Source organism: Nipponia nippon, unplaced genomic scaffold (assembly GCF_047370975.1).
Source record: "Nipponia nippon isolate SJK-2023a ecotype South Korea unplaced genomic scaffold, ASM4737097v1 scaffold_2, whole genome shotgun sequence".
Lineage (NCBI taxonomy): Eukaryota > Metazoa > Chordata > Aves > Pelecaniformes > Threskiornithidae > Nipponia > Nipponia nippon.
Window position 1 is genome coordinate 101,268,920 of NW_028262336.1, and position 27,699 is coordinate 101,296,618.

Here is a 27,699-nt window from a genome sequence, read left to right on the forward strand (position 1 = left end):
GGGCCGGCGGGGGCGGAGGGTGGGCGCAGCGCCCCCTGGCGGGCGGGAGGTGGCGGCGGAGCGGGCGGGCGTCCCTTCCCCGCTGCCCGCCCCGGCGCGACATGGCGGGAGGTGCCGGGATATGGCGGGCAGCGGCTGGGCCCGCGGGGCTCGTGAAATCGAGTCCGGCCTAAAAGAAGTACCATTAAAATCCCATTAAACCCCCATCTTTCCTCAGGAATTGAAAATTTAAACTAAAATGAATGCGACCGGGACCCTGCTCCTTCTCCTCCACAGCTGAGGAACTGTGTCTGAATGTGGCGGTGGCTTGAGGCGGCTGGCTGCCCGCAGCCTCAGCACACGGCCACCTGAAGGACAATTTATGTGTATATAAAGGACAATATATGTAAAAAAGAGGACACTGATCGTGATGGGCAGATGGTAAGTACCACGTCAACGAACTTCACAGTGCTGGGCAGTGTGGAAAGGAACTCCTTTGTGGAAATTTACTGGTCAGTTATTCCTGGCTCCATGTAACAAGAACCACATTTATCTTCTTTCTTCTCCCTCCTCCCCCCTTCTTTTTTTTAATTCTTTCTTGGAAAAGTTGAAGAGACAGGACTCCTTGAAGCGAAAGGTTCGCCCGGTGGGAGCTGGCCGCCTCTCCCGCCCAGGGTGTCTCCGCCTGCCTCCATGGCGTTTGCTCCCTCTGCATTGCCCTTTCTCCTCATCTTCCAGACCTGTCCAGCTAGCGAGTCTTCACTCTGAACTTTCTGGGTCCTGTTTGCTTCTGGAGTACTTTCTCATCTGTTCCGAAGCTTTGGTAGAGTGTTTTTCCTGATTTACTCAGAACCGGTTGGACTCAACTGTAAAGACTGATACAGTGAAAAGCCAGCATGAAGAAAGAAATCTTCATTGCACTTAGTTTTTTTGAAAAGCACAGTTTGGGACCAGCTGTGCGTGCCTTTCATAGAGGCAGAATGCCACATAATTTTAAAAGCTGTAGCTTGACTTGTAGCCTTTGGGTTATACAAGTGTTTCTTTAGCGAAAGCCCTAGATCTGTCCCTGCAGCACACAGCATCCAGAACAGGGGCCACAAACTGGGCTTCAACAGATACAGTAAATAGTGATAACATGGCTATAGAAGCCCACCTGTACCTACTTTACATTTTTATTTATCTATAGAAAAATATCCAATAAATGTTGTGCCGTGAACTGCTGATCTAGAATGTTTTACAGACAGCAGATCATTTAAATACATATATTTAAAGGCTTATTTATCTCCAAACCAATTTGGGATGAAATTGTTGTTTCTCACGATTTTCAGCTGGTGTCTTATTTTGCCACATTTGACCTAGAAAGCTCCCTTAGCATTTTATTACAGTATATATTATGATGCAACTAATGTAACCCATGTGGTATAACATTATCTGTCGGGGGTGCGGGGGTAAGCAGATACTCAAAAACCCTTGTGAAAAGAAATCTTCATAGCAAGAAATATCTTATTGGTCTGGATGGGCTGTATCAGCCACACTTACCCCTTTACTTGAAACATGAGGTGAAACGCTGTCTTTCTCAAAATTGTGCGTAAAACCAAACTGATTTTAAGAGCAGCTTTAAAATATACTTCCTTTCTTTTATTGGACTTACTGTTACAGCCCATAAACATTTGGGGTCAAAAGCTCACTTCCTTAAAATATGCCAAATGGGATTAGTCTTGAACTTCTAAGAAGTAAATATTAGGTGGAAACTGGTGTTTATTTATTTCGTATGGAGGGCATCATGATTCTCATTGGTAGCTTGTTGTTCACATAATTAGTCCCATTTAAGTCACTGCGGGATTTTTATTGTCTGTCACACACTGCGGGTTTGTTACAGTAAATGCTGAATGACAAATGTTAATATATTTTTAAAAAATAAAAATACTTACAGGGAGACTCAACTTCCAAGTGACTCCCCATCCCATTTTTTCCTCTGTGTAAGTCCTTTCTTCCCCAAAACGAGCACTGGGAAAACAAATGCATCTCACCACATGAAGTCAGCATTGCCAAATAAGTTGGACTCAAGGGGATGGGGCTTTGGGGAGCAGTGGCTGGCTGTGCCTTGCTGCCAGTTTCCTGCTCCACTGCTTCCTTAACTTGAGAGGCTGGTTTTACAGGCCAGCAGATTGCAGCATTTGTGGCGTGCATGCCACCGCTCGGAAAAGTTGCTGGTGCTGCTTTGGAGCACGTTGACTCCAGCGCCAATGTGCTCGGTGGGCAGGAAGCCTCAGGGGACCAAGGTCAGTGCAGCTCTCATCCCTGCGCCCATCCTGTCTCCCTCCAGGTGCAGAGTCTGGCTGCTGAGCACCCTGACAGCGGCTGGTGACAGCTTGGTGTCGCAACGGGTTATGCAGGAACAGCAGCAAAGATGTACGCATGCCCTGAGTGAAGGCTCCGGTGCTGGACAAAATCGAGCAGGTAACAATGTTGGTCTGGTGGAAGTAAGGCAGAAGTCAGCTGGTCGGTTGGTAAGAAACATGGCTTATTCGTGTGCCTTTCTTGGAGGATGAGGTGAGCAATTCCAGCAGGGTAGTACCGTATTTGTAAATGTGCTTATCAGCCTGTTCAGAGCATATTTGAACACCAAAATTTTTACAGTGCACAAAGAACTGCCTCAAGGAAATGAAGATCTGGGCTCCAATATTTAGAAATATAATTGTGCTTGGTAATGAAGGGTTAATTCAGCTTCTGCCTTTCTTGAATGTGCATTTCTTTCACTGGGGAGGCCAAGTATTTAGGACCCTCCCACACTGGAAGCAAAATTAGGCTCAGCATGCCTAAACATGTTTGTTGCTCACAGGGTTTTAACTTTATTTCCTTGAACAGTAGCAGCAGAGACATTTTGTCTGGGAAGCATGTTAGAAGGACGGGAAAAAGACCAGTCCCATCCATTTCATAAATGGAGGCGTATTTGAAGGTCCTGCTGAAAGAAAACGATGGTCATTGACTTGTTTTGTTCTCTAGCTCAGAGCTTCACAAAATACAACTGTCTCTCATTAGCCCGGCAGAGTAGATCTACTGGCCGCGGACAAGTATGTTTCAGAAAGGCTCCCTGATAACGCCAAGTGTGCGGGAGAGAGGGGAAGTCTCTCCCGTTGTTACAGCATTTAATACAACATGACTAACCAGTTCTCAGAAAAATAATTCCTCTTCGCCCTGCTAGTAAAAACCACTGGGACTTGCTTCTCTGCTGCCACGAGCCTTGTGGAGGCATTTACACCTGTGAAAGCCAATGAAAAACGTAGTTATTAAATATGCTGGAATGGGTTTAGTAACGTCTCCATGCAACTTGCACAGAAGTAAATGATGGTGCAGGACTGGAAAGTCAAGGTTTGTTTATTGAAAGCAGTCCTTCCACTCCCAGGGTCAGGCCTGTGGTTTGGAAGATGATACAGACAAGGTCTCAGATGAAAAACAGGTTGTGCTTGTACTTTTGAAATCTTCATTATAATGTGTTCTTGTGAGGATTAACATTCTGTAGGACGTCTTCTGTTTTATACAGTTAATCTGACGCTTGCCAAGTCATAGAAGAAATGGTATATGAAAATTAATTTTGTTCCTCGTTGTTCTATTTACTTTGGAGGTCACTTCTCCTTTCCTCTTTATGCAATGTAAGCAAAACCCACCGGAGCAGAGCTTTGATCTATCGGCAATCACAAACCTCATTAAAACTGACAGGCACACTGGCCATGCTTTGTTCAGGAAGGAGCAATTAAGTTCTTTTATGGCGTAAGATAGCTAAAAACTAGAAACCGCTGCCCACGGCACAGGGCTACATGGCCAAGCGCTAGGATGAGCTAACTCGTATGAGCAAGCACTAATTTGGGGAAAGTCAGAGAGATTTCTCTAGGGACTGCTTGTGAACGCAGCGGCAAGAGCGCAGATTGGTTGCAGCTGTGTTTGCCTGTGTGCATGTCCGGGACCGGAAACACCACGCGAGAGCCAGCAGACAGTGGGAGAAGCAGTGGTGCATGGCCCTGAGAAAAAGCCAAGGGACAGCTTCTTCTGGGCAGGCATCCTGGCTAGAGCAGCAAACTTGGACTGCCGCACAGTGCTCCCTCCCATTTGCTTCCTCTGCGTGCAAGGAAATGGGACGTGGCTGTACATTCTTTGTAAATAAATAGGATTACGCTAAGGAGATAACTGAATGCATCATCGATTCCCCCCCCCAACACAGGCAAATCTGGCAAAGTGCTGAATATTAGTTAACTGCGTGGGTCAAAGTTCTGAATGTAAAACTACAGAGCTTTTCAGTACTGCTAAAATAGTCATCGGAGACCCTGCAGATATCAAGGCAGTCTGTGAAATTCAGACCTCAAAACAGCAGTTGATCATTTCAATCGCTGACGATCCTTCATGGATTTTTAATGCCTGGTATTTCTACAATGCGTATTAAAAGTAGCTTTTATGGAACAATAACAAGAAACTGCTTTCTCTGATCCCTCGTTCGGAGTGTTTAATATAGTCCAGATGTATCTGGTGAAAAGAAATGTAGTCGGACATGATATAGTTGTGAAACGTTTATACATGAGGAAGGTGTTTGATACACGGAGCTATTTTGAATAGTTCCTTTATTTGTCTTATCTTACACCATCTTCTTACCAAGCTGCTATCGGCATCAAAGCTCTTGCAGATTTATTTCCGTATTTAGGTCCCCACAGCAACTACATCGTACATCTCAGATTGTCTCTCTCCATGTGAGGGTGTGCTCACACCAGCACAGCTGAGTACAGCGTGCTTCAAGAAGTCACTGTCCCGATGCCGGAGTGTACTCTCTGTGTGCTCTGACACCTCTGCAACGGGACGTGAAGCCTTAACCTCCTTCAGTGGGAAGTAAAAGGCAGACTTGCAGCCAAGGATGAGACTGGAAAATGGCCTCAACTCACCTCTTTTCCTTGGTGTTTCACCCTAGAAGACAGTTACAATCTGACAGGTCTTTGGTAGCGTGGCTTCAGAGAAGCCTTATGGATGGGGAATACAAACCCAGGGGAAAAAAAAAAAAAAAAAAGCTGCTTTTTAACTCCAGCTACATTTATCAATCAGTTTTGTGTTAGACATCTTCTCCAGCACGGCACAGGGGGTGCCTGGGGCCGAGAATGAGCAGCTGGTGTGGCCGAAGAGCAAGGCTGTGTTACTTTTGGCAGCAGCGCCGGCAATAGCTGGCTGGAAGCATTTGTGAAATTGTGGCCTGTGGGGGCACTTCTGGTTTATGCTGACGTGCGTGCAGGCTGCCACCAAAACAGGCCCCCTCGCTGGCTCTTCCTGGCGTTGGTGGTTGTTCGGCTGTGGGAGCAGCTGGCTGCCAAAATTGATCCTGCTGAAAACTTTTTTTTTTTTTTTTTTTTAATGGATTAGCTTTCAGCTCTGTTGGCAAGCAGATCTAACCTAACATGTGGCTGCATGAATGTCAGAGCCAGCGGAGAGAAGGCATCGGGAAAGCATGACTAAGGGAAGGGAAAAGGATGGAATTATCTCTTTTGCCAGTAGCACAGTCTCAGCTTGGCTTAACCCCCCGTGAATCTACCTCTCAGGGTAAAATTACCTGTTACAGCTTGAGTCACATTAATGGCTTGCTTCCACAGAAAGGGAAAAATCTGGTTCCTCTTTTCCTCACTCCTGTGATGTTAGACCTGGTGATTGTCTAATCCTGCACTGAACTGGTTTAACTCGTTGAATCAGCAGAAAACTCACCCTGGCAAAGAAAAGGGAATAGCGTTCTGCTGGCTTAGTGGGTTGGATCAGCTCGGTAAAGCATCTGCCGAGGCTGGCAGAGCTGGTGCAGGTGAGGAGGGCAGTAGCAGTCGGCTCTGAGGTCACGGACTGAACCGCAGCGTACAGCTTCGGTCTCAGAAATCTCCTGTCATAATGCTTAGTAGAAGAGCCACGATCTGGGTTCTCTCTGTAGTTTAAAGATGACAATAGGCGCTATCCCTTTTGTCTTACAACAAACGTGGTGTTTGTCTCATAAAGGTGGAAGTTGCCACTATTTTATAATTCCTTCCAAACTCCTACCCCTGTATTTTCAACCCTCCCATGGGTAAGTGACATTTATCCTAACGCTTCCCTTCAAGCCGGGCCTCTCCTTTGAGCCTAGATTTCCCTTGGGTTTGTTTCCTTATTAAATAGGGAAATATTGCCACAGATCTCCTAATGCTTTTTTCCGTCAGCCAGAACTTTTCTCTGAAGCTTCAACAAATGGCCTCTGATGCTGCTTCGGGAAGACACTCTGTGCTCTCTCAGAGTGCAAGCTCAGAAGCAAACTGCTATTGAAAAACCTCTATCAACAACAAAAAGTTAAAAAGAGTATAGAAAGATGGACTTCCATGTGTGCAAAACAGTTGGTTGTGTGCAACTCTGTCAGTCCGACAGAAGTAGCAAAATGCCCAAATTATATTTGATCACGCTCAGGACAGCCATGGTACGCTTAAGTACGGCGCTGGCTGGGCACTGTCTCTGCGCAGCAAGCACAGAAATCCGGTGCTGTGTTTGCCCAGAAGTTTAAGTTTTCATCTTTGACAGAAGAAAACCCAGGCAAGGAGGGACAAGAACATTTTCAGATGGTCCTAATGAAGGGGGGATATCCCGGGCAGGCAGGCGTCCACTCTTACGCCCATGCAGCTCTGTCTTCATTTATAAGGAGACAGAGTAGGACCAGCCCAAAGAATTAATGGAGAATAAAATGCACTCTAAAAATATATCAGGAGAAAAGTTATATGAGAAATATAATATTATAAATATGAACTTAATAATGAGCGAGGAATCTAAAACATTGTGTTGTTGTTAATATCTTTAACCATAAAATTTCAGAAAAGATTAGTAGAAACAGGAAATTCTTGATATAAAAATGGGTGTTGGGAAAGCATAGACAAGGGTTACTTGGAAAACGTAAATGCGCAAGCATTGGGGTATGCCTTGAATGCAATTTGTGTCGCTGAGGAATGGATTAAGCTATCACTTTTCAGAAACTACCTGGAATTACTTGTTTTTAATAAACGGCAAAGAAGATGTCAGACAATAAAGAAGAAACAAGCGGGACGTTGAAGTGCACCTGAAGGTCTTGGTTGCTTTTGTGCAGCAGCTCTACCTTCTGGGGCCCCTCTGCAGTAGACAGTGGATGAAGTGCCCAGGTGTGTGAGCACTCCGAAGGGGGTTTTCAAAAATACTTGTCCTTGATCCAACTCTTCCCGTTGAGTCCAGCTGAGAGGGCAGACCCACCCGGCAGGAGGGAAGGCGAGGAAGGAGGGAGCAACAGGGATGCAGGAGGCAGAGCACGTGTGTTTTGGAACAGCTTTTGATGTCGCGTTCCACAAAGTCTAACTGGAAAGTAAGTTCCGTTTGGCTTTGATGTCAGACCTGTTACGTTGACTGGGAACTAACAGAAGGACTGCAAAGAAAAGATAAAAACCGTAAAGGTTCTCCGCAGTCTCAGCACTTCCAGCCGCAGTTTCGTAGCCCTGTGACTATCCCGGGCAGCCGCGGGATCCCTCCTGCTCTGTCTCCCCGGGACTAGTCGGTGTTATGGTGGGAGACCCGCGTAGGTTTGGCAGGCTGTGTTACTCTCCAACAGATTCACCAGTGGGAAACAGTACAGCCAGTGCGTTAAAGCAAATAGGAATGCGTCTCCGTCCTTTTACGAAGCACATAAGGGTATCTGGCTAAAATGACGTTATTTTTGTTGATAAGTGCTTTCAGGAGGTGGAAGATGCTCAGCGGGATTGCCACCCAGCAGCACTCCTTGTTAGGCTGCGCAACGCGCGCCTGGGAGCTGCAGCCTGAAGTCTAATTTAGCAGAGTTAATAAACAACAGAAACCCGTAAATATCTCGGCGGAGGAACAGGCAGCCTGCTCTGGGCTGCAGACCCCGGCCGCCGGCTTCGGCAAGCGGCACCCGCCGCCCGGCTGCGAGGCCGCCCGTGCCGCTCCTCTCTCCTGGCAGCCTGGGCGGCTTTCCTTGCCGCTCGCCGGCAAGCGGAGGAGGAAGAGCCGCAGCAGCTCCTGTCCCGGGGCCGGATCGGCGGCCGCCGGCCAAGGTGGGTGGGCGCGGCCCCTCCGGGCCGGCGGGCAGCAGCTCCCGGCCGACCGCTTCTGCGGGCCGGGGCCGGGGCCGGGGCCTGCCCACCCCTCCCGGGCCCAGCGGCGGCGGCGGGGCGCGGCAAGGAGGGGCGTGCGGCGGGGCGGCCGGCGGATGGCGGCCCTCGGCATCGCCCGCTGCCGCTGACCGCGCCGCCGCGGCTCGCCGAGCTCGGTGAGAGGGGGGCGCCGGGCCGGGCCGGGCCGGGGCGGGCGGCGGGGAGCGGGAGCGGCGGCCGGCAGCCTCGGGCCCGGAGGGGGGCGGCGGCGGCGGCGGCTGGGGCCGGCCGCGGCGCCGCGCGGTGTGGGCGGCCGAGGCAGCCCGCTCCCTCCGCCTGCCGCCGGCCTCTCCGCGATCCCCGGCCCGGGGTGGTGAGTAGCGGGGGCCGGCGGCGGCGCGGGCCGCGGCGGGGGCGCCGGCGGCAGGAGGGGCAGGCCCGGCGGGGCGAGCGAAGGCCGCGGCATTGTCAGGCGGCGGCGCGGCGGGCTGCCGCCGGGCCGGGGGGGGGACGCTGCGGCCGCCGCCGTTGCCGTTGGTTTGGCTCGCAGCCCGCCTCCCGCATAAGCGCCGCTGCCGGTTTGTTCTTTGCGGGGCCCGGGGTGACTCCGAGGGCCGCCCTCCCCCGAGCAGCGGTGCCCGGCGGAGCGGCCCTCACCCCCGGGGCGGCCATGGCCGGCGGCTGAGGAGGGCGGCCGGGCCTGGCAGGAATGCCATCGTTGAGGCGGGTGTCGGGGATCCCTCCCTGGCAGGAGAGGGGCTGTAACCAGGAGCGGTGAGGGAACCCCTGCCAGCGCAGAGGCACACGGAGGTGAGCGCAGGAGCGTGCGTTGGCCCTGCCCCTGCGTCCTGCGCCCGGCGGCTTGCAAACCCTGTCGATGAAACGGTGTTCTTGGGGTTGTAACTGCACTGAACCAGAATTGCTTATTTCTCCAGGCCTTTCTAGCTTTCTGAAGGCTGAGCATGTTGGATCTACCTGGTACTCCTGGAAAAAACTTTGGCCACGAAATAACAGGTTTAAAGCATGGCCGCGTTCCTCAGCTTTTTTTGGCTGCGTGGACACCTACGGCACCTGGAGGTCAATCGTTCCATGTTAAAATGCCTACGCTGACCCTCCATTAGGCTGCAGTTCCTCTCGATGGTGTGAGCAGAGTAAAGATCATTGCAGCTGGAAGGAGAAGCTCCCATCTCCCTTCCTCCTGTCTTATTTGCACGGGACCCTTTTTTGGGCTGATTCAACACACCGGTCTGACAGAAGGCTGATGAAATTGCTTGTAGGAGGTCCTGACAAGGACCGGGGCCCTTGCAAAGGAAGGGAGACGGGACCTCTCCTGACTAGCTCAGCTGCTTGTGGAAATGCAGCCTGACTCGGTCAAGTTTTATTTAGAATGCTTACACGCTATTGCAGGAAACTTGTAATTCAAGAGCTATCTTTTTGTTTTGTTTGAAGCATAGTGACATTTTGGTTTTGCTTTCAGCCTGCTGCTGACTGATAAACCCAGCTTCTGGGCTGAGATGCATGCTAGATGAACTTCTCTCTGGAGCGTGGGAAAAAGCTACTGTGGTGGTTTTTGCGTTTATGGTTTGATTTGTTTTGCCATTTTTCTTTCTAATGATAAAACTGTGTGAGTTGCTCTTTCTGATGGGTGACATCTGCTGGGTTTGTACCCGGAGAGTTTACGTAGCTCAGGTGAAGGAAGAAACCACTGTGCCTTTTGGTCCATGTGCTACGAGTGGGGAATTCCAGGGCCACCCAAACCTGGATCAGAAGTCGCACAGAGAAATTCCCAATGGAGAAGCTAAAATGTGGCTGTGGTTCCTCACACAAATACCAAGTTGCTAATACAAAGGCATGTTTCAATCCACAGGCAACTTACTCTCTGAAATTAATGTCCTAAAGAAGACAGACATTCAGCTGCCCCAACCAGTCATACAAGTTTTCAGTATTTTTGGTTTGGTGCTACTGGTGTTGTAAGAGGGGGGGAGAAAACCTCGTAGACTTGCCCATTTGTTTTTTTAAAATCCTAGGTTTTTAATGATGTCATATAATGGTTTTGAAATTCAGTTATATTTATAAAGCGTAATTATTTAATTGGATAAGTGGGGTTGGAATGCACCAGGACAGTTTTATTTGGATCATGAAACCTTTTTGTATATGTTTTTCGTATTTTTAGGAGCACGAAAGCCTTCAATGTTTGTCCTGCAATTTTGATGGAACGTGTTGTAGTAAGCATTTTCTGCAGTGGTTTGCAGTCCTCGCTGTCAGGCATGCAAAGCTGCTTTTCCAGCTCCCTAACTAAGAAGTAAAATCCTCCCTGGTAAAGGAGACGGACCAGAGCAAATATTTTCTGCGCTGTGAGTTTCCATTTACTAGAAGATGGAGAACTGTTATTTTATTTTTGTAGTTATTATCCTCTTAGCACATGAGCAAAACTGATCTTTGTGCTGCTATTGTGGCTAAAAGCTGTGAGTACAAGTCGGAAAGAGGGGACTATTCATAAAGAGGAAGACTCAAGAGTATGGAGGCAAAATCATCCTCTTCCTGTCATCCCATTCTTTTTAGCAGTAGGAAGAGGATGGAAGAGAAACCTTGATTGTACTAACATTGAGAGGTGCTTCAAAATTATTTTCCTGTCACAGAAAATGAAGTTTCTGAATGGGATCTGCGATCTTATAGGAAACCTTAGGTGGTAGATGGAGTCATGAGACCTTTTCTCTGGGGCTTTGTCCCTAGCTGTAATGGTGGGCGCCTTCTGCCTGATGACCTTAGTCCTGAGGATGAGTAGAAAAACTGGCAACTTCTAAAAACTCTCCTTATCCAAACAAGCACGGGGAATACCCCTCCTTCTCATCACTGGAAAAGCATGGGAGGTTTGCTTATACCTCTCAAGAATGGCTCTTTTAGTGTGAAGTCTTGCTGGGACTGTATCTGACCTCTTGTGAAAGAAACTCAGAATTGACCTTGCCTTTCTTCCCTGTAGTTATCTTTGCTTTGGTGTTGATTTTATTGCTCCTCTTGTCCTGTGCAGCATGGATCTTCCCTTGTAGCTCTCCTCTTGGCTCCCATGTTTGCCACTTTGTATCTTTTTGTTACATATGTGTGAATACACATGGTATAATATGGAAGGAATTTATACAAGGGAAGCATCTAATTATAGCTCAAAACTAAGTGTTTGAGAGTTTTGGCTAATACAAACCATCACCCATTTTGGCCTTTATTAGCTATTTGTTTTCACAGAGCATGCTGTAAGTTACAACGTGTCTGTGTCCGAGAACTTGGCTTTGGTAAGAGGCACTGGGAGAGTAGTGCACTGGGTACCTTCACTGAGATTTTCCAGTGCAAAGGAGTACATGATCAATCCTCTTCCTGTAGGTCCTGTCCACAAAAAGAAATTGCTGAGGCATGAATGCTGTGAGAATGGAAATGGAAATAGAGATTGCAGATGAGTAAAACTGGTTAACAGTTTTGTTTCATGATGAATTGTCAAGGATTATGGGCAGTTGTTCTTTGAAACGTTTTAACTTTGTGCTAACTAGCTCAACGATTACACATTCACTTGGTTATTTACAAATGCAGTAGGAGCAAGAGAAAAGCTAACTTTTTAAGTGAATGGTGACTCCCCTTTGTCTTTGTCAGGTAGAGCAAAGAGCCACATCACATATTCTGTAGCTGGAGAAATTCTGAAGCTGGGCTTTTTCAGTCACCTTTAATATTGCCTTCTTACCATAGCGGTGCATGGTGTTTGAAACTGTAAGCTTTGGATGAGTTGAGCAAGCAGAGAGTAATCATATCTTAGCGGGGCTTATCGGCTGGGTGTCTCTTGTGAAAATCCAGTTTCTGGGTATTGCATCAGCGAAGAAAGATGCAAGTCTTGAACTGTTATGAGCACATGCGTTATTTTCATTCAAAGACCTTGCTGGGTTTGGCAAGCCTTCTTTTCCTGCATTTCTAGCTGAGAATCCAAAAACGGTTCTGCCTGGACACTGAGCCGTCCTTGTGCCTGCCATCTGGTGGCCAGATACCACAAGCTAACTGGACTGGTTGCAAGAACCCAGCGGAGGCTCTGTCTTAAGGATACTTGAGAAAAAAGTAGATCCTTTTCTCACTGAGCTGTGTCTCGGATGGAGATTGGTTTTTGCATGGTTTCCCTGGAGGAGAAATAAATTTTATAAGTTCTGTTACCATCTTTCTTCTCTTTCCTAGGATACAATGGAGCTCCTAGAGGAAGATCTCACCTGTCCCATTTGCTGTAGCCTGTTTGATGATCCTCGTGTCCTGCCCTGTTCACACAATTTCTGCAGAAAGTGTCTGGAAGGAATTCTTGAGGGAAACATGCGGAATGTGCTTTGGAGGCCATCCCCGTTCAAATGCCCCACGTGCAGGAAGGAAACTCCTGTTACTGGAGTCAACAGCTTGCAAGTCAACTATTCCCTGAAAGGTATTGTGGAGAAGTATAACAAAATCAAAGTCACTCCGAAAATGCCTGTGTGCAAAGTGCACAGCGGGCAACCCCTTAACATTTTTTGCCGGACAGACATGCAGCTCATCTGCGGGGTTTGTGCCACCCGCGGTGACCATACAAAGCACATGTTCTGTTCTATTGAAGAAGCTTATTCCCAGGAGAAGCGGGCTTTTGAAACCCTGTTCCAGGGCTTTGAGACTTGGCGTTGTGGAGATGCCCTCTCGCGGCTGGATACCTTGGAAACCAGTAAGAGGAAAGCTCTGCAGATGCTGACCAAAGATTCTGACAAAGTGAAGGAGTTCTTTGAGAAGCTGCAGCACACGCTGGAGCAGAAACGAAATGAGATTCTCTCTGACTTTGAGACCATGAAGCTTGCAGTGATGCAGGCCTACGATCCAGAAATCAATAAACTCAACACAATTCTGCAAGAGCAACGGATGGCTTTTAACATCGCAGAGGCCTTCAAAGATGTGTCTGAACCCATTATATTTCTGCAACAGATGCAGGAGTTCAGGGAAAAAATCAAGGTGCTCAAAGAAACCCCTTTACCTTGTTCCAGTGTCGACATCAGCCCTACGATGAAGAGCTTTGATACCAGCCAGTGGAATGGAATAAAACTAGTTGATGTGGACAAACTTTCCTTGCCTCAGGAAAATAACACTCTTAAATTCAAGATTCCCTCAGTCTTTTCACGCAGATTTATAGTGACCTCTCTTATTTGCTTGCTTATTCTTGCTGTCACCAGAATGTCCTTTGTGGAGTCAGTCGTCGACAATCTCCAGTGCTGGAAATCTCAGTTCTTTACAATTAGCTTGTCCTATTTGGCAGATACAGTGGAGATAGCAGATCATGCAGTCTTTTACTGGGAACAGATGACAGATGGAGCTTCACTCCTAAGAGAAAAGTGTAAAAACTATACATTGGTTGTACTGGATAATGTTGCACAGTTTGTGTGCAAATATAAACTGTTGTGAAGTCCCTGCTGAAATATAAGAACTAAGAGAGATCTGGTGAAGAAAACATAGAACTTCTTAAAATTAATTGGTTTTTTAAGACTTCCAGTGAAAACATTCAAAGATTCAAAATGTTTCCAAAACATTCATACTGTTCACATAGTTTGAGCACTGATAAACTGGAAGATGAAATGGAGCTTTGAAAAACGCATTGTTTCTGGATTCTTCTTTCAGTGGTGATTATGAGAATATTATTCACTGTAAATCATTTTTCTTACCAAAATACAGGGCCAAACTGTGTACTTAGTTTAATGTTAATGTAATTGTAGAATAAGAGGAAAAGTGTCACTTCCTAAAAGGTCTTGATTAAAATTTTTTTTTTCTAACTGGGAGGTGGTTTGGAAAGAGGAGGAACAGTTGCGATTGAGAAGAGCGCTGTACTGAGAGGCTTGTTGAGGACTGCCCTTCCACTGCAAAATACAGAGTGCATCCTTCACGTTCTGGAACCACTTTCTATCTGAGGATGTTACTTCTCACTGAAATAGATATGTGTATTTTTTTGTATAACCAAATATTGCAATTATCCTGTGCGTTCAGATTACTGTAGGTATTGGTTATTGTTTACATGCTCTATACAAAAATATATCTTCAGGGCAAGCATAGATTTTGGGGGTAAAGAGAAATCAGTTGAGGTCGATAAGAGAAGAACAAGCTGCAAGATAGTACGTACTTTGCAGATAGTACGTACTTTGCAGTTTGCTTTTCCAGCATCAGATTGTTGGGGTAACTAAGCCGTCGTGTTAGATCCGTGTTTCTCTGAAGCCACACTTTCTTAAAAAGTGGCCTTATTGTAACCAGTTCAGTGCGGTGAAAGGCACGCACGGGTCAGCCACAGGAAGGCAGCTCCTGCTCTAGCCCTGCAAAGGGGGCAGGTAGAGCAGTTTCTCTCCTGTCCCTCTCTGTTCTCTCCAGATCGTCATTCCAAAAGGCAGGAAAAATGATGGGGTGGTTCCTTGGAATAGAGTGGGTAATGTGACAGGAGTATGGACGTCATTGATGTTTGGAAGTGCTTTAGCATTGGAAAATACATAGGCGCTTCTACTGTTACTGTGTTTTCGTGTACCTTGTTTCAGGAATTAATTGAATTGTCTGAGTGTATTGACTTGGCCGTAGGATAACAGTGATTTAAAGTGAACTGTAAGCTTGAGTTCTCTGAAGTGCCCTTCTTTAAGAGCATATGATACTGAAATATATTGCTTGAAGCAGGTCTAACCTCTTTTTGCAGTCGTCCTGTGAACAGCAACATATAGAATGAAAACATTTAGTTGACATTTCTGGGAAACAAGCGTAATGTGTGCCATACTTCGGGGATATTCGTTGGCTTCTCTCAAGGTTTAATAAGTTGTGACGGTCAGTTCACTGTCTTCCAGTAGTCCTTGCAAGCTGTTCGTTTCAAAAATAAAACATTAAATTCCAAGAATCAAAGTTTCCAAGCAACCAAACCCTGCAAACAAAACTATTGTACATGATATTTACATCTTTGTTGCCTGGGAGTCCTGTTGCTGCTCCACACCTCGCTCCAAACACTTGCGAAAAGCACTGAATGGTTCTTGCAGCTGCAGATGCCTTGCAGTTTAGGAAAGATCAAGTCACGAACACGTAGACCAGAGAGTTACAATTCTTGAGTGGCTGAGGTAGCGATGAGTAATCGAGAGGTGGTCGTTCTGAGCGTGGGAGGTGTGAGATTTGTAACCCGGGCTTCTACCTTGCAGCAGTTCCCTGAGTCCAGGCTAGCACGGATGTTGAACGATGACGACCGGGAATTTAAACTGGTGAATGGAGAGTTTTTTGTGGACAGAGATGGAACTTTGTTTAGTTACATCATGGACTTCTTGAGGACTCTCCAGGTCTCCTTACCTATGGATTTCTCAGACTATCAGAGGCTGCAGAGAGAAGCAGAATTCTATGGGCTCTACCCTCTGGCCGACCTCCTGAGCCAGGAACACTTGCTGAAGCCGAGGCTGGAGATCCTGGAAGTGCGTTTTGCTCTCCAAGAGATGCAGGCCTTTTTCCGGATCTTTGGTTCCTGCAGTACCACTGTTGAGACGCTAGCTGAACAGATCACTGTGTTTACAGGGCAGCAGGCAGGACAGAGCTGGAACAGCCCTTTTCCTTCTCAGAAACCACTCGTTCCAGTTCCTTTGGAAAGACCTTCTCATCACGACATGGTTTTTCAGTGTGGTACTGAGTACTCTGCTGGTGACCAGTTTGTGGCCAGGTACTCTCCCTAGTGTGACTGCTCATTATGGAAAGGTCTTCGTGACTTGTAGTTCATGAAGCACACGCTATGTGCTAGCAAAGCTCATTTTAAAGAAACTATCGGACAGCTGTCTGAGAGAAAAGACATAGGTTTCCGTTTTTCTGCTAGTTTAATGTTATCTTTTCTAGTCCTGAAATACCCAGTTTAATTTCTGTTACGCTGATTTGCCTGTTCTTCAGCTTTCTAAAATAATGTTCCTGATGCTTGTTTTTGAGTTCTGTTGGGTCTTTGTCTCCCTCTGCCCTTTCTCCTCACTCGCTCTCCCAGCCTTTAGAATTTCACAGCATCAGTGACCTTCTAGAAGACTTGAAAAACACGGAATAAAACGAAGCAGAGGAAACAAAATAAATAAGGAGTGAACTACTGGAGAAGCCTAAAATCTCCACTAGCTCATGGTTCAAAAGACTTTCATATGGAAAAGAGGAAAAAAAGGAATGCCTGAACAGGGTTGAAAACACCAGTAAAACTAAGATTGCAATTCAGGGACTGGAAAGCTTTTGTAGAGCCTTTTACTGGGGGGAGGGAGAAGGGCTAGATTATTAACTATGTGCTACACGGTGGGTTTTCTTTGAATTCAGAGCCAGGCTCTGTTTTTATTAAGATTACTGTATATCAGTGATTTTTGTGATAGCAGTATCGTATTCTAATGACGACATTTTTTAAACAAGCTTTTGCTGAATGTCTCTGTTGTATGGAGACACGTTCTTACTGTATATGAATATACAACCTAATTTGTCGTCTGTGGCTGTTAGAACATCTGGAATTTTATGGAAATTCCACTGAAATCTTTCCGAAAGGGTTATTCTCTCTGAATATATGAATCAACACAGCAGTCTTTTGATCATTTTAAAAAAATAATAAAGTTTATCTTTCTTCTAGCTTTCTTTAGCTAAGCAAGTAGAAGAAAAACTACTTTGCATTTGCAAAGCAACGTATATTTATGTGCCAAACCTTAACTTTATAATGTATTACTAATTTTAATGGACTAACAATTGGTTGAGTAGGTTATGGCAACTTAAACAGTGGGGAAAACGTTCCTGATCCTTTCCTTTATTTCTTAAGACTTGGTAAAAATTTTCCTCTGCAGATCAATAGAAAAGCTTATCTTGAGTAATGAAACAAGTCGAGTTTGATTATGTTGCCTGCTGAATTTCTGCCGACCTAGTCTTTGTGGTGACGTGGACTCTCTCGCCTTTTTTGTGCTTTCCATGAATGTTTGGTGTACTTTCCTGTGAACTGTGGGACAGTTTCACTCCTGTCAGCTTATGTATTTTGTAATAGTATTTTTACCTGACTTCTGTTGCTTGAAATGTCTGGATAGATTCTTAAACTGTACTTTCTATCAAGTGAAATCATTTGAGGCAATGTGAAAATGATTTTCGTACTTGTTACCACAAGACCTGCTGTACAGGGTAACTTTGCAATAAATGTCACTGTTTGTAGAGACGAGATGCCGTGCAATGACAGGTGATGCTGTCGGGGTGAATGTGACTTCGCTGTCCTTTCCATCGGTTACTCTTACCTGAAAACCTGTTGCAGCATTATATATGGCGTGCCATTCACCTCTCCTCCGTTAAATGAAATGAGATGGAGGTTAGCACAGCTATTTCTTAAGAAAGTAAGTTTTGGTGTGGGGGTGAAAGAGAAGTGCTTCTTCCCCAACCTGTAACTGGCTGAACTGAGAATTACTGTTCTCACAATGAGGGAAAGAGTTAAATTGTCCTCAAAGGAGGAAAAAAGTGTCCAGAACCTTGGTTGCTGTAAACCCATGCAACTGTGCTGACCTGCGCTGTCTGAGGACCAGGTTTGTTTTTAAAAAAAACCTGATTCCATCCTTCAAGAAGTAATTAAAGTGTGTTGTAACTGCTTTTTTCTTATTTTAGGTATGTTTCCATAAAGCCTGATAATAGAAAGCTGATTAATGGTATTAACGTGCTAGGCCTGCTGCTTGACACTTTACTCAAAGATGGATTTCGCCTCATAAGCACCAGGACAGTCTCCAGTGAAGAAAAAGTCGGATGCTACAGTTTTGAGAGGATGAAGAGGCCAGCGGGCCTTACCGTCACGGCGAACCAAACCCCAGGGAGCTCCGGGGCAGCACAGCCAAAGAGAAGCCAAGTGCAGAAAGGGAAATAACGGCTTTTCCTTTCATTGTCTGAAGGTGGGAGAGGGGTGTGTCAGCACTAGTGGCCTTTTTTTGTTGGCTTGTTTGAAACTGCAACTATTGAGGGAAGTAATAAACAAACAACTTTTTTTTTTCAAGTATTTTGAAATTAAAAAAAAAAAAAATTGCTTTCCTGCCTTTTACTGCTCCACCCTCTTCAACTCTAAATAAAAGAACCACAGATTCAATACTGGTTTTGTGGACCAGATTCCAGCATTTTCAAGGGTTGTTCTTGTTTTTCTCTGTGGCTAAAATTTATATTAGGACTCGCAAAAAATCGGCCATTCCTTCTAGAGAATCGTTTCTATGATGTTCTGTGCTAATCTCTTAAGTAGATTTTAAACGTGATAATACATGAAGAAATAACAGCTTGACACAACTGTCATCCCAGCCGTTTGGAGAAGTGGCTGGAGGAGGAATGCAAACCTCAACGATTGACTACTGCTTCTACTTTCAAAAGGTACGCGTACGCTGATTCTCTTGCAATTAGCTGAAAGCAACGTAACGGAAACATCCCAAGTTGCGTTGCTGTGTGGCTCCAGACATGAGAAAGTGGCTTTGTGAAGCCACTGCTGGTGTCCATGAAATAACGTGTTACTGTCTCTTGCAGAAAACTCCTCTGTCCTCCTCCCGCTCCGAAGGCATTAAGCTGCTCTTCAGTGCTGAGAATTAAATGATAAAGGTCTTTGTGAACGAAGGGTCAGTTAATTTTTAGAGCTTTAACTATAAAAAGAACGAAAATGTGATAAACGGTCCTTCAGGTGGAAGAGTTAGTACAATTTTAAACAAAATAGTACGAAGGATTTCTTAACACTTGTTAAGTGCAAAACATATTTACGAGGAAGACTTGGCAGAAGTGGCTTTAAAAGCCTTGGGAGTGTTAGCCCTGTACAATGCTTTGTAAAGGTGCCAAAATTAACTCAGGTGCCAGGAGAGGTAAGTTAATGAGGCCTTATAAATTAAGAATCTTTTGTCATCCCTTCAAGGCAGGGAAAGAAGATAGCAATAACTTCAAGGATGCCTTATTTGAACCTGACTTTTGTTGTTGATAAAACACCATCTTTCCAAAGTTACAAACAGCTAAGTAGAGCTCATTTGGGCTTTGTTGGCTGACTAATTAGACTGGCTTTTCATTAGCTTTAAAATGTGAATTTATGATTTATGATTTTTTTTCAGCACTTCAAAATGGGGGTGGGGGGTGGGAATCACCCATCTGTTTCTTGCTCTTGGGAGTTTCCGTGCAATGGATCTTCCCAGACTGGTGGTGCCCCTATCGGACACCTCTTTTCTTTTGCTACCGCTGTAGCGCATTTTAGCTTGACGCAAGTTCAGACATTCAGCGGCAACAAGGAGGTCGTCTTTGCTTGGTCTCGAGCTTTCTGGGTTGAGAATAACGTGGTTATGGGACTACATCTCCTAAGCTGCTCGCAGGTTATAGGATTTAATAAATGAGTGGATGCTTTAGGTTCAAATGGGATATTTGTCAGTAATGTCAATATGTTCATATTTGTCTTGATCTAAGACATTTTTTACTGCAAAGACAACGCTACTTGTTTTCGAAGTTCATTTTGAGGTCCACGTGTTGACTTTCCAGAAAAGTTCCCGTTCCTCAAATGAGGACAAAACTGAAGCCAATAATGATGAGTATTGAGTGAGTCAGTGACTGTGACCGTTGTTGGCGAAGAGACTTAGCAACAACAGCAAGAAACACGAGACAAAAGTGACAAATTTTTACAGGGAAAGGAAAAAAAAAGGACTTGAGGCTGTATTTAATCATCAGGCCTTAAATGATCGCTGATAGCAGCAGTGTAAACTCAGCGAGACTAGTTTCAGAACCCCGTGTAGTAACAAAATCAGGCTACTTCACCTACCGCGGAAGTAATAAGATTATTTTCCTTGCTGTAGCAGCCACTTCGAAAATTGGAAGTTTGGATTACTTTTTTTTTACATAAAGTGAAAGAAAATATGAAATATTTCCATTTAGGAGTGTTAACCTATGCCATCACTCATGCTCCATGGCTTTGGCAAAATGAGTATTTGGTACAACCCCTTCACTAACAACTTGTGATGGGCTCCTGCTGAACGCTTTCCGGTTCCCCTCATGGGTTAATTTTTATTCAGCACAAACATCCTTCTGTGAATGTAATATTTTGGCTCTGGAAAAAACATACCAGTGCAAGTTCCTGTCCTGCAAAGAACCATACGCGCTCTACCTTGGCCTCGGGTAAGGGCGTACCCCGAATCGTTTTGAAGCGAAGCACATGACTGTCAGCAAGTTGGGATTCCCAAAGTTCTTCTAGCGTTTATTCTTGCTTCGCGCTGACCTGAGAAGCGTCACCTTCTGTCACTTGTGCCACCTGCAGGGAACACGACTGGGCTCTTACACAATGCTTTTGCTTTGTGGTTGGTTTTTTTTAAGTGATAGTTGCTTCAGTAAGTTTGTGTGTGTGTATGAGTAACCTGACAGAAATTTGGTGAAAGTGTCTGACTGAGACCGGTAGGATAACCACGACTTTTAATTGAAGATAATTTGGTGTTGAGCTGGTTCTTCCAAGGAAAGCACCTTCCTGGGTTTCTTTCTTTATACAGAAAGCGGAAGCGGCGATGGCAGAGCTACAGGTGTTGTGGCTTCAAGCTACAACTAAAGGGCAGTAATCACGGAGGAAGGGGTGAAAGTATGTTCGGTTGCAGACAAATGAATATAGAAATAGCATCAATTTACTAGGAGGATCGTCAGCTGGCCTGGGTGGCTGCTGCCCTCCACCTTGCAAGGTTATTTATCTTGCTGCAAAGCGTTGCTGAACCAGGATGGCAATTTTTCTGTGTCCTCTTTGGAGTGGTATGCAGCGCATCCCGCAGGCAGCGAGGCAGTTATTTGAAAGAAGTAGCGGCCAATATTTTTACTGCGCCTTCCCTTCCGAGGTCCCGAACAGGCAGCGACGCAGCGGAGAGTGGCCTCTGTCGCGTGTCATCAGCAGAGCGGCTCACACCGGTGCGTTTCCACCGAAGACGGCGGCTGTACAAGTAGAAGTGACTTTGGCTGATAGGAGCCCAGATTAGCTATGAGTCTGAGTGATTTTAAAAGCCGCCTGGTCAAAACCAGATTATGTGTTAAACTGAGTACTTTCACCCAAATCTTGGCGGGCAAGTCAGCTCCGGTACCTTACAATACGGTCTCTGCTGGGCTACAGCGTAGTGTGGGTGACTTGGTCCTGCTTTGGCATACGACAGAACCAGGAGCTCTGATCGCTCACGTCTAGCTCTATTTTTGATTAAATAGGAATGGGATTTTGAAACATTTAGTCATTTTTTTTTTTTTCCAGTGAAGTTGGAATTTGTGATCACTGACATGCTCCACTTCTTCCAGTCATTGCCAACTGTCTCAAAAAGAATTCCTTTTTCCTGGGAAGGTGCACAATTTGCTGATTTCAGTAAACTTACTGCTGTATTTGCCTTTTTATTCTTCCTTGGATTCAGCAAAAATGTGCAAGCTGTTCCACAGCCTGAGATGCTAGAGATTGACTGCCGTAGCGCTGGGGGCAGCCCTCTCGCTCACTTACGGCGAGTGGTGGCTATATTCTGCTTTTTAACATGCAAGCGGAGCCCCAGAACAGTAAAATCACTAGAGGGAAAGGAAACTAAGCGGTAAGATAACGCCGTCATTCTGTCCTACGCGGACTGCAGCTTACATGGCAGAGGCAGATCATTTAAATAGCTTGATCGTCTGATAGCTTGCTGCTAGAATTGCGAAAGGCAGATGATTCGGAAAGACCACACCTTACTTGTCTTATATTTTCTTTCTTATTTTAGTCACTTCTCCCTCCTTTATAGTTGGATTTCATCCTGTATTTCTATATTCAAGACTATCAAGGGCTTTATCAATACAGTCTTGTGGTGCCTGTTGGATATCCCACCGGGATAGAGGCACCACACTGTTTCTGTCCCCCTGTTCTTGCACCATGTTGACTGCCTTTCATAGTAACCGATCACATTTTTGTGCTTTTACATAACTTTTTGTCTGCTTCTTCACATACTGGGAAGTTCTCTTGTGTCCTTCTTATCTCTTTTGGGGACATGTCATTTATTTACCACCTGAATTGTTCAGGACTCCGCTGATAGCAGGAAGGAGAGAGGCCGACGTGAAACGCCTTCTGGTTCTTTGGGTATTGATTTCAACACGACAATTCATGAGGGTTTTTGTTCTTTTAGGAAGCGCAGTCACTGCATTCCTATAGGTTCTACAGTCAGTGCTCATAAGAGCGTGCAATTGATTAAGAACAGAAGTTTAAATAAAGCTATTGCAATTGATACTATGCTTAAACTAAAAAAGACTGATCTCTCAGCGCTGGCCTTAGTACTGGCAAGTTTTTCCCTTTACTAAATAATTCCAAACCATTTTTCACTTCCCTGCGTAGTTGAATCTCATGAAAATAGTAGAAGACTCCACCCTAAGATGCAGTATATGAGGAATTAACAGCCAGAAGAATGATGCTGGAGTCATTGCGTCCTGCCCTGCTTCTACAGGCTTGCCAACAGGGGTAGTAACTTCTGACTTTGGAGAAACTTTTGTCCACATTGGGCTGTTCCCACTTTTTACCTCTTTTGGTTAGTTTCCAGTTTTCCAATGCTCAAAAAAGAAGTCCTTTAACCTGAGCTGAGCAAGGCTGATGTGCTGTTGTCTGTCTCTGGGAGGGAAAATTCTGAGGTGTATCCAACACGCAATATCTGGGTGATAACTCCGTTTTGATCCACAGCTGAATTCAGTACCTGAAAGCCGCCAAAGTGGATCAGAAGTCCTGTTTGAGATCACAATGAAGCGTTCGTGACTTTGAATATTTATTTTTTTTTTTAAATTTCTTCCCAGATTGCTGGAAAGTGTTATTGAATATTCATTGGGAAACAAGCTGGGAGCTATCCAAGAGGGGGAGGGAGACTCATTGCCTCTTACTCCTTCCCTCTGATTTGTGCTGAACCATTGCCAGGCTTTAACTTTACAAGGTTTATTTTTACTGATTTTTCAACAATAAACAGTGGGAGTATCTACAATAAAAGATTTACAGCGCATCACGAGGAAATACAACTCCCTACCAAATGTTATATTGATCAATTCCCAGATGCTACTGACAGAGCGTCTAAAAGGCCCAGTCAAGCCCGGTGATGGAGAACTTCCTCTCTCTAGTGACAGAGGCGTAGGACTGTTATGTCTTCAGAAAACAATAAAAGGGAAGGGAGTGACTCTGCTTCTTTGACCATATCTTCAACAGCCCAGTTAAATCTGTCAACTCGATGTAATGCACATAAATAAAGAATTTGGGAACCAAGGGAACTGCTAGTGCATCTGAAGATTCCCGTTCTTTGAAGCTGCCTCTCCTGCTGCAGTCAGGCCATAATTAGTCACAGAAGGCCTTGTTGTGACTAGTAAATGGATGGACCAACAGTGATTTGAATAGTCTGGAACCGGCTGGAGATACGCCTGGAGCCCTGAATATTCTCAAATGGGTGGGTGGGATGTAAATCACTAGTCATCGCATAAAATACAAATAAATCTGACTTCTATTAAAAAAAAAAAAGGGGAATGTCGGTTTTCTAGACCATCGTGTAGTTTCTGCTGAAATAACCCCCTGAAGTGTGATCCGATGTGTAAATTTTTCCAAGAATCCTTCCTACGTTTCCACTTTGTTTCCATTCTAATGCAACGGTTCAATAATTGGTGGCTTCTTTCTGGTCAGAAAGATGATGAATGCAGCCCTAAAGGTTGGAAAGAGTAATGTGTACAAGTCTGCTTTGGAGGATCAATTCAGGGCTTTGCTTTCTAAGCAAGTTTCTGCTACACCAGCCAGCTGAGTGCCTGCTGAAACTGTGAAGAATTAAATGTTGCAACATCGTTCCATCCTGATTCTCCATTGGAAAAAAAGGCAATAGATTGGAAACATCAAGTCTCAGATTTTACGAGTACTTTGGAGTCAGGAACTCAATTTTCTTTGAATTTCAAAGGCAGTTTGTAGCTTTCATTGAGGGCCTTCTGAAAAGACTGGTCTATGGTTTTGTTTTTTGTTTTTGTTCCCCAGTGATAACTAAACTGAGTAATAAAATAATTGCTGACATACCGTTTGACTTACAGTGTTGTATTCAACAATAAACAGAAGGCATGCTGATCCTTCTGTCCTTTAAGCTTTGCGTCTTTTTACTACGTCTTCAGCTCACGCCTCGGCCTGGTCACTGGTGGAGTAGAGGAAAAGCCTACATGATAAGGGCAAGCAGAGATCCACAGAAGAATGCAAACTCACTCCTTTCCCATTACAGAGAGGGAGTTAAGGAATAAAATTCAACTGGAAAGAGTCGCTGCCTTTGTAGGACCGAAGAGACACGAGTTATTGTATTGAAGGCAGGACAGTTAACGGAGCTGTCAGAAATTTCAACGCCACGGGAGAAGGAAAAGCAGAAGATCTCACAGGGGTGAATGAATGGGTGGGTGATAGCTGTTAAGGGAACGTGGAAAAGGCACAGGATGACTTAGATGGGAGACTTAAGCATTCCTGAGACCACAGGGACGCTTTATTTTTTTTCCAATGCCTTAGGTAAGTGGCTCTGCAGAACGTCTTACATCAATCGTTTGCACGCCTGAAGAACAAAATTTCTCTCTCGGAGGTCAGTTCTGCCTCTGTGCTATGACATGAAATGTTGCAGGATCCAGAAATAAGATGGGTTAATGATGTTGACACCTCACATCTGGAAACAGAAGCTAAGCTTTTGGCGGCCGAATAGACAAACTCTGAAGATCAGAATACGGGCACTGCTTTGGCAGCACTGGGGTTATAAGCCTCCTGCCTAATTACTGGATACGTCCTGTTGGTGGTCTTTGTTTCAATTCCAGTTGCAGTATGGTAAGCAGTAACCCCATCAGTCAGTAAGTTCCTAATTTTCCACGAACTGGAAACGTATCTTCTCGAACAGACTGGTTTACATTATGTTTTCCCCATTTGCAAATCGATCCTTAAGCCATATAATTTTCCTTTGCTACCTGTGATTGTTTGAAAGATTATCTTCTGAAGATGGCTCAGTAAACTGTGGATCCCTGGAACACGTTAGTGGCTCAATGATTAATATGGCCACGTCAAGCATGTAAATGAAAAATTGTAACTGCGCGGCCCCCGATGTAACCGAGATCCTTCTCCCGTCTTTGGTTAGGCTAACGATGTTTCCTGCTGTTATTCAATAAGTTTTCTCAGTGTGAACCACACCTGACCTCTCTACCTAGCGTAGAATGTCCTGCTAAAGAGAACCTTACCGAAAAACCTTTCAGTCCTCTTCTGGTTCTGACTGAGCACAGGAGCATTTTCTACGGAACTAGTCCTGCAGGGTGCTGGAAGCTTACAGAAAATGTTGTCTCAGTACCAGCAGAGCAGAGAATGGTTGAATCGGTACCCAAGGCTGGACATCCACAGAGCCTTATAAAGGGTGATTCTGAGCCTGATTTGACAGTAGAGTGCTGGGTTGCTGTCTGCTTTCAGCTGAAGGATCCAAAGGTGATTTGACCTTGTCAAAATGAAATTTGGTGTCATTGTTACTGATAATTTCTGCTCTAGCCTCATGGCTGCTGAGGGATCCAAGAACTGCAGACTGCATACCACAAAACATCCAAGGTAATTCCAACTCTGCATCATCGGACAGCCCGGTGTTCCCAGGTTTGAGCTGCGCTTAACTTCAGAAGGATTTATGTAGGAGAAAATCAGGATGCTTTGCAAAAGTTCTGTTCCTTGTCATCCTCTAATCAAGGTCTAGCCATGTTAGGAGACTTGCTGACAGCCTAGGGCAAGAAGTGGGAACAGCAAAAGAGTTCTGGTCTTTCTCAGCGTTTCTGCTCAGGCAAACTAGAACCAGAAGCCAGGTGCCTGTATCACTTGTGACATCTTGAGGCAAGATGTTTTGCTTGGTCAGCCTTCTTAGAAGATTCATGTGACACTCATCGAGGCAAGTAAAATGTATCTTATCCGGATAGCCTTTAATGACACCGCTACATTACACAGTAAGCGAACGCTAGGGAGGTCGGGCTCATTCATGGGGTATGCACTGGTACGGAGCAATTTCTCCAACAGAAAAATAACAGAAATGCTCCAATTTCTAAACCTAAACCCAATCTTAACAGCTATTTAAGTGTTAACATAAGCATAAATTAGTGAATAACAAAAGACTACCTGGTATATCATTGGCTAGCGAAAATCTCTGTTGGTAGCCAGCGGGCTAGAACAAGAGGATGGCAGGGTCAACACTGCTCTTGCACACAGACAGACAGTTCTTGCTTTCACAGGCGCTGCTGAACAACCTTCTCCCGCACAAGAGTATCAGATGCACAGGTACCCGCGGCTGCCTGCGGTGCCTGTGTACAAACGCACAAACATGGAGAAGAAGTCCAAGTATTCTTAAAGATATTCAAATCCAGGAGGTTTTTTGGTTTTGTCTATGTAATACCAAGAGGGGGATGAAAGAAACTGGCAAAAGAAAAGAAGCTCAATATAAATTATTTGGGTTTAATACAGAGGGTGACAAATTCCTGTCCCAAGGACATGCTTTATGGGGAATCAGAGTAGTTTCACCAGGCCTAGACATCTCAAAGAAAGAGCCTGTTGGCAGCCTGAGGAACTCAAACACTATAAATCACCAGGACCAGACGCTATTTTTACAAGAACTCTGAAATAAATGTGAAAAAATAAAGTGAAGAATTTGTCAATTACCAGTAAAAATATCCACTGCTCTGGACAACTGCTCATAGCTAAAGTGAAAAAGGTGCAGTTTTAGAGGTAACTGAGGATACTTCCATAGCGTAAGGTAGTGCCTTTCTCGGGCTACTTACTTGATGCCTGAATAAGCATAAAATAACGGGATCACAATATCACAGCTCTGCAAGTAACCTTTATGTTCTAAGCTACTAGAATTGCTTGAAGAAAATAAAAATCACAGATACTCCAAGAGCCTTGAGGAAGTCCTACAGTTTAATCCTAATTTGGAAATGGAGTAAGTAACCACTCCCCAGAGGAGGAAAAATGTTGTGATTTTTCTGATCAGGGTAAGTTATTTGAATCTTCTTCCACCCAGAACAGGCTCTTATCAATTCCACTAACTTGGAAGAGAGATTGTAAACCTTCCTGTCAAAAAAAATAAAGGGGGGGGGGGGAAAAACGCAAAAAAAAAAAAAAAGCAAGCCTCCTCAAACAAAACAAAAAAAGAAAAAGAAGAAAATAATTGACAGTAGAGTGAAGGAGGGAAGAGGGAAATCCCCTTGCTGGTTGTTGAACAGCCATGAAATTCTTCGATGCTGCTAGTTGCTCCCTGCTTTCCCTCTTTAGAGAAAGTAGGAGCGTAAAGCAGTTTAAAGCCACCTTTACTGGTGCTCTCTTTAGCAATAAAAACCAGAACTTTGGTATAATAGCGGTCTGTGATGCAATTCACAAATATTCAGTTATCTCAGTGTTCATCTACTGGAAACATAAGGTATTCCTTTAGCGAGCTTTAATGGGTACTTATATTTATTGTACGCTCATTTTACTGTTACTTCAGGAAACATCTTAGGAAAAGAATATGGAGCTTGCAAGGAACTGCACAGTTAGTCCAATAAAAGCAAATTCCATTACCCTTTGAAATCCTACCTGCAGCTTGCTTTCATCTGCTAACAGTAAGAGTTATCACTGCCAACAACCTTTGAAGGAAACCGT

General features: G+C 44.9%; 2 protein-coding genes across 14 annotated transcripts; both read left to right on the forward strand.

The window, feature by feature from the left end:
- The first annotated feature begins 6,963 nt into the window (after nucleotides 1-6,963).
- Nucleotides 6,964-13,526, forward strand: TRIM13 (tripartite motif containing 13). 8 transcript variants are annotated; one of them, XM_087756114.1, is made up of 3 exons: nucleotides 6,967-8,051; nucleotides 9,026-10,444; nucleotides 12,294-13,526. In XM_087756114.1, the coding sequence occupies exon 3, from the start codon at nucleotides 12,300-12,302 to the stop codon at nucleotides 13,524-13,526; it is 1,227 nt and encodes a 408-aa protein (XP_087612240.1). In that variant the 5' UTR covers nucleotides 6,967-8,051; nucleotides 9,026-10,444; nucleotides 12,294-12,299. The 8 variants fall into 8 exon arrangements, with proteins under 8 accessions (XP_087612245.1, XP_087612240.1, XP_087612246.1 ...); XM_087756115.1 differs by lacking the exon at nucleotides 6,967-8,051 and adding an exon at nucleotides 8,165-8,266 and having other exon boundaries at nucleotides 10,264-10,444; XM_087756113.1 differs by lacking the exon at nucleotides 6,967-8,051 and adding an exon at nucleotides 8,252-8,266.
- A 1,666-nt stretch (nucleotides 13,527-15,192) lies between these two features.
- On the forward strand, nucleotides 15,193-25,093 carry KCNRG (potassium channel regulator). 6 transcript variants are annotated; one of them, XR_015704465.1, is made up of 4 exons: nucleotides 15,193-15,783; nucleotides 17,709-18,449; nucleotides 18,600-18,688; nucleotides 22,854-25,093. XR_015704465.1 is itself a non-coding variant. In XM_009463074.2 (2 exons), exons 1-2 carry the CDS (start codon nucleotides 15,206-15,208, stop codon nucleotides 17,959-17,961), a joined length of 831 nt encoding a protein of 276 aa, XP_009461349.1. In that variant the 5' UTR covers nucleotides 15,193-15,205; the 3' UTR covers nucleotides 17,962-19,081. The 6 variants fall into 6 exon arrangements, 1 of the variants encoding a protein (XP_009461349.1); XR_015704463.1 differs by having other exon boundaries at nucleotides 17,709-18,688; XR_015704462.1 differs by lacking the exon at nucleotides 18,600-18,688 and having other exon boundaries at nucleotides 22,405-25,093.
- Nucleotides 25,094-27,699: the final 2,606 nt, after the last annotated feature.